This window comes from Pseudomicrostroma glucosiphilum (assembly GCF_003144135.1).
Source record: "Pseudomicrostroma glucosiphilum strain MCA 4718 unplaced genomic scaffold BCV69scaffold_7, whole genome shotgun sequence".
In the NCBI taxonomy this organism is placed as follows: Eukaryota; Fungi; Basidiomycota; class Exobasidiomycetes; order Microstromatales; family Microstromataceae; genus Microstroma; species Microstroma glucosiphilum.
The window spans coordinates 369,479-383,423 of record NW_020289919.1 but is presented as its reverse complement, the minus strand read 5'-3'; the positions used below and the strand labels follow the sequence as shown (position 1 = coordinate 383,423).

The window sequence follows — 13,945 nt, the reverse complement described above, 5'->3', positions numbered from 1 at the left end:
CATCTCCCTCCCTCTTGCGCCGCCACTGCAACCGCAGATGATACATGACATGAATGGGGAGAGAATGCTGAACGCGGCTAAACGTGACGTGACAGTGGGCGTATAGAATAGAGCTACGTGGGCCGAGGCTCCCACTCAAGCGAATCATGAAGGTGAGGCACCTCGCCCCGCCTTTTTAAAAGGTACGGAAATAGCAATCAAACTCGCAATCGCCTCTCCACTCTCCTTCCTTCTCGCGACCCAATAGAGCAGGGAAGCTTTCAGGGTTTGGAGCATCGTAGGTATCAAAGTTTGACAGTAGCGAACCCTCCGCCAGCGGCATCGTCACTGGGACAATGGGCGCTGGAATCACCTTGTTCACCAGCTGAGTCCAGTCCACCTTGGCAAAGAAGGCGTGGCCTTTGACGTCGGCAGATCCTCCGGCTAGATTGCCTAGACGTCTTGTCAAATCCGAAGAGAGCAAAGATCGGATCAAGTCTTGAGCCAAGAAGTCTAGGCAGAGCAAGGAGAAGATCAAAGTGCAGTGTGAGCAGAAAGCCATAACCCAGCTCCATCGCAGTGAGACACTCACCTATGTTCGAAGGAAAGACGAGGCGACCCTGTAAGATTAGGTCGTACGTACCGAGGGCACTCTCGCTATGCCAAGGCGGATAACCACACAACAACTCGTACATCAAGATGCCCAACGCCCACCAGTCTGCCGCCTTACCATGACCACTTCCAGAGATCACTTCAGGTGCCAAGAATGGTGGCGTGCCACATAGAGTATATGTCCGACCGCTGAGCTCCTTGGCAAAGCCAAAATCTGCCAGCTTCAAGTAGCCATGATCATCCAGCAGGAGGTTCTCTGGCTTCAAATCACGGTAGACGATGTCCTTCGAGTGAAGATGCTCTAGCATGAGGACTACATTGGCAATGTAGAAGCGTGTGACATCGACGGGAAAGCGTTTCACCCGACGCAGGTGGGAGAAGATCTGGCGAGGTAGTTGTAGCATGAAGAGGGACCGGATTATCAGGGCTTCCTTTCTACTGTTCGCGTAGCTCGTGGCTGGCTGCAACTCACCTCACCGCCCTTGGCAAAGTCCATCAACAAGTAGACGCACTTTGAGTCCTGAAATGTCAAATGACAGCTGATTATAAAGGGATGCCTGATCTTCCTCATGATGTCCTTTTCGGAATTGACATGCTCCACTTGCCGCATCCTGACAATGTCCCGCTTGTTCATCGCCTTGAGAGCAAAGTAGGACCTCGGCTCCGTAGCGGCGAGACCTTTAAATCGGACCAGGAGCACCTGTCCGAAGGTACCCTTTCCGAGTGTTCCAATGACATCAAAGTGACGGAGCCTGATGTCAGGGGGTGAGAGAGATGGAGGCCGCAGAAAGTCGAGACGAGATGGTAGATTGGAAACATCAAAGGGTCGTTGCAGCTGCTGCTTCATCCGAACATAGTCGAAGGCTCCTGGTTCCTCTTCAGCGCTGTGCCAAGAGGAAGACGTGTCCGCCCAGGGCGACGTCATCCTTGACCTTTTCGCGTCCCGGTATTCCACAGCTTGTCTCATCTGCTCGAGCTGAGCACGATCCGAGGGCAGGTTGGAGGCGGCAGGTTGCCTACTGCTCGATTGACGTGGATGTTGCCAGCTAGAGGAGCTTTCGCCATAGCTGCCATTGCTACGACCTGAGGTATTGAGATAGTCAAAGGACTCCTCATCCTCGTCGTCATCTTCGTCGTCTTCACTAAGATCATCGGTGACCTCGTCCGAATCCAGCTCCTCGCTGGAGCTGCTAGTCCGTGCCTCTGTCTCCAGGCTATCAGAAGGTCTCGATCCTCCTCCGCCGAGGTAGGCACGGTACGGTTCCCAATCTTCATCCAGGACCCGCTCTAACCTCCTAGCTTGTGCAGAAGAACTACTTCCGCCCTCGTGGGTAGCGTCGAGTTCCATACGAGGATGCTGTCGGTCCATGGCCCGATTGATAGGCCGAGGCAGGTACGAAGCGGGATGCTCTGCCAATTGAGGGGACGAGTACGAGGGGGGGCCTGAAGCTGCGTGTGAGCCGCTGGGCGAATCAGCCTCCGTCATCCCTCTACCCCCTCCACTCTACCCTCTACTCTTGATGATTACGAGACCGTTTCGATGTGATGAAGATGAGGGCGGGACTGAGACTTGGGCCTTGTGCGTAGAGTGGGCGAGGAGGGGAGCGACCCAGCTTGAAGGTAGATGCGGATGCAGATGCAGATACAACTGCGCACGATGAGGGAGCAAGTTGCTTCTTGTCTCTAGAGTTGTGTCTTGAACTGAAAGCGGCAAGGGCAGCCAATGTCGCAGATCCACTCGGGTCGCTAAATGCTTCTCAGGAGCAGCAGTAAGAGCATGAAGAAGAGGGAGGGAACTGGCGAGCTTGCGAAGCGGAGCGAACGCACGATGTGGGGAAAGTGGGCCAAGGCTAAGCGAAGCTCGTAGCCGGGACGAGTGAAAAGTGGGCTAGCACTAGAAGATTCAGATGGGAGTCTGCCTTCCTGTCTGTCTGTAGAGAGCTTCGGATCTCATAAAGTCAAAGTCCAACTTGCCTCTGACGCCCACGATCCGTCCCGCTCGCTCTCTTTTGCCGCTTCTCCGCCTAGACTAACCTCGATCGTTCTCGCCCTGTGGTCTGCCCGTGGTTGCCTGACCCTCCCGGCGGCTCGGTTCGGCTCTCTGCGTGTTTAGTGCTTCAAGCTTGACCGGACTTCCGATCTACGGCGTCTTTCTCCCCGTGTCCCAGAGTAAGACTAGACTAAAGACTAGACTTTTTTCCACCGGACCTTCCGCCTTGACCTGACCACCGCCGTCTGTCCAGAATCAAGGCGCCGTTTGAAACTTCTTGAACGCCGTGCGGGGAGAGGGGGAGCGGCTGGCTCCACTTGGCTCGGCTTAGTCGTTTTCTATTCGCCGGCCGGGCTTTGAGGAGAAGAGGAGGAGAAGGAGAGGCGAGGGGAGTGGATGAGGTTGATGTTCTCCAAGAGTGTCGGTCGGTCGATGGAGTTGAGCGAAGGGACTTCACATGAGCCGCGACAAGGATCACGCATGAGGGGTCGTGGGGAACCTCACCGAGAATTGGCAGGGAGGGGGAAGCAGAAGCAGGCACAGATTGGCTCGGGGGCGAGCAGTGGGTCAGGCACACGCGCGGTTATGTCCTAGCGGCCCGCACCCGCACAGGAAAGTCAAGGATAATGGTAACCTGGATATGATGTTGATTGAGAGTATAAGATTGAAAGCTACAGGAAAAATAGACGATGCGTTTGCTTCTAGTCCTCACTTTGAGGCGCTTCCTTCCAACACTTCGCCAACCTCTAGCGCCTTGACCTTTGCAGTCAGCTCCGTCAGCTCCGTCTTGAGCTGCAGCAAGCGCTGGACCTCTCCATCGACATTCTGAGCACCACCACCGCTCTTGGCCGCTTCCTTGGCTTGCCTCACCACCGCCCCTTGCTCCGTCACCTTCTTCTCCAGCTCAATCATCTCTGGCGTCTTATTCTTGGGCTGCAGAGCCTCCTTTGCCGCTTGAGCCTTCTTCTTCTCCTCCTTCTCCAGCTTCAACATCGCCTTTTTGCTCAGACCTGCTTGCCCGTCCTGCTGTCCCGAACCAGTCTTGGCAGTAGAAGAAGGAGCCTTGGAAGGAGCATCGGCAACGGCAGCACTCTTGGCTTCGGACTTGCCAGAGAATTGAACCCTCCATGCCTCCACCTGCTTCTCTTCGATGATCTTGAACAGGTGGGCTGGCTTGCCAATCTTGTGTCCGGGGAGCAAGTCAAGGGCAAAGATGCCTCGACCGCGTACAGCCTTGGCAGTGGGAGCCGGCACCGAAGAGCCATCGACTGCGCTGGAATCCTTGGACGGCTTGTCTCCGTTGCTATCTTCTTTGGCTTCCACACCTTCCTCTGCAGGGTCCTCCTCGAATGGTACGACGCGGGCAGGCGCATCCAGCTGACTGCAGATTTGGTCAGACGTCTCGGGCATGAAAGGGTGCGCCACCGATGACAATACCCAGATCAGGTTGACGGCCAATAGCATGAGCGCGTCACACTGAGGACGCTTGTTCATGAAGAGGGAATTGTCGATGCCGACCTCCGAAAGGTAGAGATTGGCGCGGGCGGACATGGCCATGACTGTGCTGAGACCCAGACGCAGTCGCACGGCTTCCATGGCAGAGACGTACTCGGCAATGAGTCTGTTAATGTCCGTAATGAAGCGAGTATGAATGTTCTCGTCTGAACCCTTCAGAGGACCGTCAGCAGTCAGGCCGAGGCCGGCTGGCACCTCGGGCAGGATGCCGTCGTACTTCTTGGAGCAGAAGGTCAAGATGCGGTTAACAAAGTTGCCCAAATTGGCAAGCAATTCTCCGTTGTTGCGATTGACGAACTCCATCCAAGAGAACTGAGAGTCTCCAGTCTCGGGCCGATTCGACAGCAGATAGTAGCGCCAGACGGAAGGAGACACTCCAATCTCTCCAGCTTTGTCTCCGAAGACGCCAATGTTGCGAGACTTGGAGAATTTGCCGCCTTCGTACTGCAGGTACTCCGTTGTGTTGATGTGGTGCAACATGGTCCAGGGGTCTTTTGTTCCCAGAAGGCATGATGGGAAGATGACTGTGTGGAACCGCACATTGTCCTTACCCATGAACTGGTATAGCTTGACGTCCTCCGGGTTCTTCCACCACTTCTCCCAGTCATCTGTATAGTTGGCAGTGATGGAAGGGTATCCGATCGGAGCATCGAACCAGACGTAAAAGACCTTGTCTTCCATGCCCTCTGTCCCTGCGGCCTTTGGCACCTTCACTCCCCACTTCAAGTCTCTTGTCAAGCTGAATGGCCTCAGACCCTCCTTGAACCAGCTCTCGGTGATGGTCTTGCCGTTCGCGCTCCAGCCTCCATCGACGGCTTGTTTCCGCGCCCACTTCTCTGTTGCTGGCTGGAGCTTGTCGATGAGAATGAACATGTGAGGTGAGTCACGGGGCACAGGAGGCGTAGAGCAGACCTTGCAGCGGGGCTCGATCAGCTCCACAGCATCGAGTAGCTGAGCGCACTGATCACATTGGTCTCCTCGGGCATCCTTTTCAGAGTGAACATCAGAGTCAGCTGTCTGGCCTACTCAGTCTGCGCGCTCATCGTCTGACGACTCACGGGGTAGCTACATCTGGGGCAGATTCCTTCAACATATCGATCGGCCAAGAATCTCTCGCAGGTCTGACACCAGAGCTGCGTGACGGTCCGTTGTTCGAGGTAGCCATTCTCGAGAAGCTTCAGGAAGACATCTTGACAGATCCTGTGAGTAGTCAAGAGAGGTAGAGCTAGTCAGCGGCCCGTCACAATACTGCGCCTGTCCATAGCTTGCCGCTCACGGCGCCCGCTCACTCACTCTGTCTGCCGGGGGGTGGAGGTCCTGCCAAAGTGATCGAATCCAATCTGGAACCACTTGTAGACGCTGGCATGCAAAGCATGGTACTTGTCGCAGAGCTGTTGCGGAGTGACTCCATCTTCGAGTGCCTTTGTCTCGGTTGCGGTCCCATACTCGTCCGTGCCACAGATGTAGAGTGTGTTGCGATTCCTTGACCTGGAGTAGCGTGCGTAGACGTCTGCCGAGAGGGTTGAGCCGATGATATTGCCGAGGTGAGGGACATTGTTGACGTAAGGGAGTGCAGAAGTGACGAGTACATTTGGCTCTCCCTTTCTTGGCAAGATCTTGATTCCGGCATCGGCAGTGGCCTGCGTCGTCTTCATGAGCAGCCTGGACGAAGAAGACGAGATCCTCCTCGTGTCGCTCGGAGGGAGCTCGAGGGGAAAGGGCGACGCCATGGCGAGGGGTCAAGGGGAGTGGGGCAAGGTGATAAGGGGGGGGTTGTATCGGTGGCAAGCTTCGAATGAGCCTTGGAGTGTATGCTGGTCGTTGTGCTGCTGCGCAATGGGATGGTGATGGTCTGCGACTTGGCATCTGCGAAGCTCCTCTCCATCCTCGCCCCGCCCACACTTTTTATCGGCAGGCAGTGGCAGTGACTCTGACTGTCGCGTGGCCAGACACTTTGCTGCAGGGCCCACCTCGCCGCCTGCCACTCTCGGCCGCCTTGGCGCTCGGGTCACGTCGCTCCGCTCCGCTCAGAGAAATCACTGGTAGCGGCAAGGGTCAACCAAGGGACGTTGCCGCGTGGACTTCATCCTGCCATTCCACATCCCCCCCTCTATCCTACCTCGTCTCTCTCAAGCCTGACTGTAGATCGCAAGCACGCTGGTAGCTCGTCAGCTTCCCTCAGCCCATACATGTCCTGATTACCCTTCCCCGCAAACCAGCACCAGTCAGCAAGAGCACCGCCTTCACGCCCATCCGCGGCAGCTCCTGTCTTGGCACGTCTGCTGTCAAATCGTGAGGTAGCGTCCCACGTCAAGCAGTAGCCATCCGACTGGCATACTTCCGCAAGAGACATGTCTTCACCTCGAGGCTCTCATCTGCCCGAGGATCCAGGCATCGACTCTAGCGGATCGTCCCTCCATCCTCCCCCACTGGCCGAAGCAACGCGGCCTCCGCCTTCGCCATCGGAGCCAGCGGTAACGCCAACGCTGCGTTTTCCCTCGCCTTCCCCACACTACGTCAGCTCATACTATTATGGAGCCTATGATAATGAGCTGCCAGATCGCATCGATGTCCGTTCATCGCATGGCTCTCCCAGTGCTCGGCTTCCGCCTCTTTCCCCCGCCAGTTCCAGCCCGAGGCAGGGCCTGCTCAACTCCTCGTCACCACGCATACAAGAAGGGGCTCAGCCGGAGGCCGGACCTTCGAGACGAAGCATCATGATGGACGACGTCGTTCATGGCGTCAGCTTCGGCGAGCTCGATCGCGCGCAGACCGGAGACGAAGATCAGTATGGCTCTTCGCCGTTGCATGACCATCAAAGTCACGTCGCTGCGAATGCCGCTCCCCCTGGACTCGGCAATCTGCGTTCAGCTGCCTTTGGTACAGCACCCTTCTTGGACAGTCCAGAGGAAGTGGCTGCCATAGACTACTTCGCAAATGCACCCAGCAGCAGCCGAATCGGTAGACCATTCTACCAGCGATCAATGACCGGGGCAAGTAGCCGAAGCTCCGTCGTGACGGGCGGAGACATGCTTTGGGCCAATGAGGAACACACTGGAGCCAATGCGGTCAGATCTGGGACGCTGAATAGCGAAGAGACAGCAGCCTTGCGCACGCACGTTGTCCCGCAAGGCTACGCACCACAGCAGTCGCCCCCAGATGGAAACCAACCGACCTCACCCTCCAATGCGAAGAAAGGCCGTTCAGTGGGATTTGCCCCTCCACAGATGGCTTTCTTCTCATCTCCCCTCGTGCAATCTCCTGACCTCGAAGATCGTGCCGGAGAGCGAGCAGGCTCTAGTGCCGATATGTACGCTATGGGTGCAGATCAAACAGGCTACGGAATTTCTGCAGCTGACCAGGCAAAGCAGGGCTTGAACCGGATCGGCAAGTCCATACGGCGCATTAGCAGACGAGTGGTCAGTGGAGGCGGTCCCGAGGCTCTGCAAGAAGGGGGACACATCCGCCTAGTAGACGATGTTGATGATGACGAGGACAACGACGACGACGACAGTGGCCGCGATATTCATGGCAGTGGCAGAAACGATGAGGCGGAGCGGATTGCATCGGATTCCTCCGATCGACAATCTGCGAAAGCGTCACTGACCGAGTCATTGACTGCACTCGAACTACCACTCAGCCTCCGGGGCCGAAGTCTCGGCTTCATGGGACCGGACAACCCCTTTCGAAAACGGGCGGCCCAGCTTCTTAACTACTGGTGGATAGAGCCTCTTGTTCTCATCTCGATCATCGCCCATGCAGTCATCCTCATCATCCAATCGTCGAGAGACGTCTTTGTCCATCCGCGCAGAGATACGTACTTCGGGTACTGGGAGGACTATGCGATCTTTGGCATCTTCTGCTTCTATACGATAGAGATGCTGGCAAGGATCGTGGTCTCTGGACTCATTGTCAATCCTCCTCCACTCTACCGCGTGGTCCCCAACGATGGCAACGCGGGCGCTGATGAGACCCCAACCTCAGACCCTGTTGTCGGCGATGCGTCGTCAAGGGAACTCGGCAGAGACCCAAGCTCACCTGCCCAAGGAAGTCCTTTGGCAACGCGAATGGAAGGCTCGGAGCGCAGACGACTCTCCAAGTCAAACACGCTCGACGCCTTTTCGGAACTAGGCGATACGATCAAGAGCCGTGCTCAGGCAGCGCTCAGGAAGGGCGAAGAAGCAGAAGGCTCAGACAAAGCTAAACCTGCACCGACGCGACGGTCTACCGCAATGTCAAGCCGTATGAGTTTGTTTGACCTTGATGCGAGAGCCTCAGCTTCAAGAGCCCACCATCGCTCCGATACGGCTGCGACAACTACGACTGACAAGACCAGCGCTGCCAGGCTGTACCCCGGGACCATTGTCGAAGAAGAGTATGGGTCTGAGCTACCAGCGCAGGTGCGCAAAAGTACTGGGGCGTCTAGACCTCTGGCGGTGCGGCAAGACTCATCTCATATTCTGCAAACGATGCACAAGAAGGCCGTGCCCTTTGTACAGGCCATGATTGTACAGCGGTCTTACGCTCCACATTATGCCTATCTCCGTCATAGTTGGAACCGAGTCGACCTCTTTTCCATAGTCGCGTTCTGGATCGCCTTTGCCCTGGCTGTTACTGGGTACGAAGCCACGAGCAGATACCACATCTACATCTTCAAAGCCATCTCGGTATTGCGGATAGCCAGATTACTTGCCATCACTTCGGGCACTACGACAATTTTGCGCTCATTGAAGCTCGCAGCTCCATTGCTCTTCAACGTCTTGACCTTCACCACGTTCGCCATGATCCTCTTCTCTATCATCGGCATACAGTCTTTCAAGGGCTCGTACCGCCGATCATGCGTTTGGGATGGAGACTTGACTACCGGCATTAACGCCGAGCCTGGGTCGCAATACACCTTGAGTCAGATATGCGGTGGGTGGTACGATGTGAATGGCGAGCGCCGTTCATACATCAGCACCAGCGGTCTGTCTGCACCTGGCAACGGCAAGGGCTTCTTTTGTCCTCAAGGTCAGCGATGCGTAGAACAAGACTCCAATCCCTACTCGAACACGCAAAGCTTTGACAACATCCTGACCTCACTACTTCAGGTCATTGTTGTGATCAGCAACAATGGCTGGAGCAGCGCAATGTACGACAGTGAGTTGTCAAGAAGCGGTGACTATCTGAATGACAGCGTCTTTTGACACTAACGACCCCCATCTCATTCTGTGTCCGCAGTGGTCGATGCTGACTACTTCGTCGCAGTCTTCTACTTCATCATTGGCATCATCTTCTTAAACTTCTGGCTCGCAAATCTTTTCGTTGCCGTCATCACCAATTCTTTTGCGACTATGTCAGCTCAGACTCATCAGTCCGCATTCGCAGCCAAGGACCTGGGCCAGGTCGCTTCCATCCTGAAGGACGAGTCTCAGAGCAAATCTCGCATCCGGAGGAAAAAGGTGGCGAGCGTTTACAAGCGCCTTTGGGGATATACAAAGTATCTCTGGCTTGCTGCCATCGTAGCCAACATTGCATCACAAGCGAGTCGGACCTCTTACCAGACGTCTGCGGCAAGCAAATTCGTGCGCGACGCTGAATTGTGGTTCACCGTCGCCTTCGACGTTGAGATTCTCTTACGATTCCTCACATATCTTTTGGACGATGACTGGCGATCTTTTTACGGTGGAGGAGGCACGCAAAGCACTCGCAATATCATGGACACGATTCTTTGTGTACTCACCAGTATCATGGAGCTCCCCGGGATCCGCAACACACGAGTCTACGCATGGATGACTATCTTTCAGCTTCAGCGATTCTATCGAGTGATCGTCGCCATCCCTCGAATCGAGGCATTGCTTCTGAGAGCCTTTGGATCTCTCCGTGGTCTCCTGAATATGATTGCTTTCCTCCTCTTCATGGTAGGGCTAGCTGCTATTGTGGCTGTTCAACTCTTTCGAGGTGACATTCCTGCAGAAAATGACGACGGTACGATCTTCATGAACTTCAAGCACATCTACAACTCCTTCTTGGCGATGTACGAAATCTTCTCTAGCGAGAATTGGAACACGGTCCTCTTTGATGTTCTGACATACGAATTCGGATATCGGCAGGCTGCCATCTCTGCCATTTTCATTTGCGGCTGGTTCCTCTTCAGCAACTTCATCGTTCTTCAGATGTTCATTGCTGTCATCAATGAAGGTTTCTCGATCACAGAGGCCGAAATGCGACGCCAGCAGCTCGACCGCTACGTACGAAGGCTAGAGCCAGGGACTGTTTCCGTCACAGGTCGCTTCTTGCACAAGCTTTCGCCATACCGTTGGCTCAAAGACCACAATGCCTCCGTACTCGGACAGCCCAGGGAGCACCGCGTAGTCCGTGCTGCCCACAATGACGGGCTTCGCCAAGCCCTGGACGACTTCGACGAGAAGAACAAACGCCGTATGTCTCTACATCGGTTTCTCGATCAATCGAAGGTCCAGCGCTTGACTGCTTTTATGCGCAAGATCATGCGGCTCGACAATCCCGACCAAATTCCTATGCCGCTGGATACCGTGCAGCAACAACAAGTACGGCAATCCTTCTCCGGAGCTGACGTCCTGCGAGGTGTGGCTCCTCGTCGTCAGCAATCAATGGCGATGTTGGATGAGGCAGGCGATGAGGATGAGGCTGCTCGTCTGTTTGCAAGGGAGAGGCAGCTGGTCAGGATTAGGACTGATCTCGGGCTGGCCACGGAGAAGCTGACGCAGGGTGAGATCGACGCCGCCTATGTGGCGAAGCAGGAGGTAAATCCACGCATTGCGATGGCAAGAGCTATCAATGCTCATCCTTCCTTCGACAAGTCTCTCTGGCTCTTCACGAATCACAGCAAGTTCCGACGATTCTGTCAGAGTCTAGTGCCTTCCTCTTATGGGGAGCGCATCTTCGGACGCCAACATGATCGCAACCGCTACCGAATCTTGCGGATCGTCATGTTCATCACCATCGTTGCTTCGGTCGTTGTAGTCGGCGTGGCTTCGCCTCTGTACCGCAAGAGCTGGTACGGTGAGCATGGCCTCAGGAGAGACTCGTGGTTTACTCTCATCGAACTTGCTCTTAGCTCCGTCTTCTTTCTGGAATTCTTCATCAAGATTGTTGCCGACGGGTTTGCCTTTACGCCAAATGCCTATCTGCTGTCGCCGTGGCATATTCTGGATCTTATGGTTCTAGCCAGTCTAGTGGTCAACGTCAGTTCCGAAATCATCGTCATCGGAGGTGTTAGTCGGTTCACACGTGCTCTCAAGGCTTTCAGAGCTCTGCGACTGATCAATCTCTCCACAAGGATGCGTGCGACCTTTGAGAATCTCGTCGGTGGAGGCGGCCACTTTCTCGACGCCTCGGCACTGGCCATCTTGTATATCATCCCCTTTGCTGTGTGGGGTCAGAACCTCTTCTCCGGGTCGCTCTACGCGTGCAACGATACCGGTGATGGTATCACGGTCAAAAGCCAGTGCGTTGGCGAGTATATGGCTCAATCGAGCGAATGGACATATCTGGCCCCTCGAGTCTGGGACAATCCTCAGGTTGCCTCTTCCTACTCTTTCGACGACTTCAAGTCTGCATTGCTCATCCTCTTTGAGATTGTCAGCTTGGAAGGCTGGATAAATGTCATGCAGACTGCCATGGCTATCACTGGCTCGAACAGCCAGCCCGTGACCGATGCCAATCAAGTGAACAGCATCTTCTTCGTCATCTACAATCTCATGGGAGCAGTCTTCGTCCTTACCCTCTTCGTGAGCGTTATCATCGAAGGCTTCCAATCGGCAACAGGTGCAGCATTCTTCTCGACGGAACAACGCCAGTGGATTGATCTGAAGAGGCTCATGTCGCGACAAAAGCCTGCCAAGCGGCCGGCAGTCAGACCAGCAGGTCCCATTCGCAGTTGGTGTTTCGACAGGGCTACAAAGAAACATGATTGGTGGGGTCGATTCATGACCGGCCTATACCTCGCGAACGTGATTACACTCTGCACGCAGACCAATGACCAGAACCCAAGAGCAGAGAGGATTCGCGACTACATCTATCTAGCCTTTGCCAGCATCTACGGCCTTGATGTCGTGATCAGGCTACTAGGCATAGGTTGGAACGCTTTCAGGAGAAGTCTGTGGTGTGTCTACGACTTGTTCGTCGTGGTAGGCATCCTTGCGAATACCTTGCCTCTCGTCATACTCTCTACGCCCACTCAAGTCAATGTGCAGCTGCAAAAGTTCTTCCTAACCGCTGCGACGTTGAAGCTGGTCGCCAAGCACAATGGACTGAATCAACTCTTCAAGACTGCTCAGGCCGGTCTACCTGCCATATTGAATCTTCTTGGCCTCTGGCTTTGCTTCTTCCTCTTCTTCGGTCTCATGTTCGTCGAGGTCTTTGGACTCACAAAGTGGGGCTACATCGGACCGGAGAGCTACTCGCGCAACTTCTCTTCGCTTCCCCTAGCTCTCATCTTCCTGAGCATGATGAGTGTAGGAGAGGGTTGGAATGGCTACATGCACGATTATACTGTGGAGGATCCTCTCTGCACTCCCTCGGCAAATTACCTCGAGTCGGATTGCGGCAGTCAAGCTTGGGCTTATCCTCTTTTCATCGGTTGGAACCTGTTCAGCATGTACATCTTCCTGAACATGTTCACTGCCACGGTCATCGAGAATTTCGCATACGTCTTCCAATTAGGAGGCAAGCCTGTATTGGACAGGGAAGACATGAGAGGCTTCAAGCGCGCCTGGATGGGCGTAGCAGGGACGTCATCTACTCTGCCTCGAGATAAGATCATCGCCTTCCTTCGAGTCCTGCCAGGCAAGTTCGAGATGCGGGTGTACCCACAGGAACTATCCATCGGTGCTCTACGGCAAGCCGCTCTATACAGCGACTCTGCTTCCATCAATACCGGCTCCTCAGAGGGTCGTCGTCGCAGGGATGTCATCTCTCGCCTTCGGGGAAGCTCGTCCAGTCCGACAAAGCCGCACGCGGGAGACGACAGTTTCCAAGCATTTTCTGCTACTGGTCACACGATGCGCACCGTAGACGGTATCAATGTCACGCGTTTGCACGACATCGTCTGTGCGCTGGATGGCAAGGAGCTACGACAACGTCGTGAGCGTTTCAACCGTGTCTGGCACGAGGCTTGTATCCTCGCCGACGAGTCCGAGGAGGGCAAGGGCATCTCATTCCAGGACATGTTGAAGCTGATTGCGTATCATAAGCTCATCGATCCCAGCACGGCTCTCAGTGTGGAAGAGCTGGTTGCAAGAAGGAGACTAGATGAGAAGATTGACGATCGCATTAACCTTGAGAGGGTACGCTCGGTGATGAAGACTGCCTACTTGCGATATCGCTTCAACGTCCTCCGAAGAGCGGCGGAGATCATCGGCGAGGAGATCAATTCTGCAGTCGGTCATGATGAGGACATCGATCCATCTCCGTCTGCCGCAGAAGGTGGTGTCCCCATCATTCGGGTCGATGACACACAGAGCCCACCTCAATCCTCGAGAAGTCGCGAAAATAACAAGAAGCTCGGCCTCCGACTCGATGTCGCCGCCTTGTCTGCCTTGGATCCTGCCGATCGAGGACTGCGCACGCCTCCAGCTCAAACGGGTCCCTTCTCCTCCGCACTACAAGACAATCGCTCACGATTGTCCCCGTCAGCTTCATCACACCGCAGCGGAACAAGCTCGCCTCGGAGTCGACTTGGCCAGGTGGATGTCGAAGAGCTGGAGCGTCGAGCTTCACCCTTGCTGGAATCCTTTGACGATACGCCTTGGGGCAGAATGATGAATCGAATGAGCAGAGGAGTCAATAGAGTCGTCGTCGGAGATGCACGGATGGCCCGACGATCGA

At 55.1% G+C, this 13,945-nt stretch overlaps 3 protein-coding genes across 3 annotated transcripts; 1 reads left to right on the top strand and 2 right to left on the bottom strand.

Annotated features, from left to right (window-relative positions):
* Positions 1 to 175: 175 nt before the first annotated feature.
* Positions 176 to 1,438, bottom strand: BCV69DRAFT_249174 (kinase domain protein; the record flags this gene model as incomplete). The annotated part of the gene is made up of 3 exons (XM_025490331.1): positions 176 to 492; positions 572 to 974; positions 1,064 to 1,438. 3 exons carry the CDS (start codon positions 1,436 to 1,438, stop codon positions 176 to 178), a joined length of 1,095 nt encoding a protein of 364 aa, XP_025347825.1.
* Positions 1,439 to 3,206: 1,768 nt separating this feature from the next.
* BCV69DRAFT_312616 (putative MES1-methionyl-tRNA synthetase) lies at positions 3,207 to 5,956 on the bottom strand. Its single transcript, XM_025494943.1, has 3 exons — positions 5,390 to 5,956; positions 5,155 to 5,296; positions 3,207 to 5,083 (listed from the first exon to the last, which is right to left on the bottom strand). The coding sequence occupies exons 1-3, from the start codon at positions 5,824 to 5,826 to the stop codon at positions 3,290 to 3,292; spliced, it is 2,373 nt and encodes a 790-aa protein (XP_025347824.1). The 5' UTR covers positions 5,827 to 5,956; the 3' UTR covers positions 3,207 to 3,289.
* A 1,496-nt stretch (positions 5,957 to 7,452) lies between these two features.
* BCV69DRAFT_259818 (hypothetical protein) lies at positions 7,453 to 13,890 on the top strand (the record flags this gene model as incomplete). The annotated part of the gene is made up of 5 exons (XM_025490667.1): positions 7,453 to 8,099; positions 8,148 to 8,460; positions 8,575 to 9,235; positions 9,317 to 13,600; positions 13,727 to 13,890. Coding segments are annotated over exons 1-5 (5,760 nt in total), but the record flags the coding sequence as incomplete, so codon positions are not given.
* Positions 13,891 to 13,945: the final 55 nt, after the last annotated feature.

Bases quoted from the DNA above. Each gene is read 5' to 3' on its own strand.
- BCV69DRAFT_312616 (XM_025494943.1), bottom strand. From the start codon at position 5,826: ATGGCGTCGCCCTTTCCCCTCGAGCTCCCTCCGAGCGACACGAGGAGG. The intron at 5,297-5,389 runs GTGAGTGAGCGG...GACTACTCACAG, and splicing joins TCCACCCCCCGGCAGACAGA to GATCTGTCAAGATGTCTTCC. The intron at 5,084-5,154 runs GTGAGTCGTCAG...CACTCTGAAAAG, and splicing joins GCCCCAGATGTAGCTACCCC to GATGCCCGAGGAGACCAATG.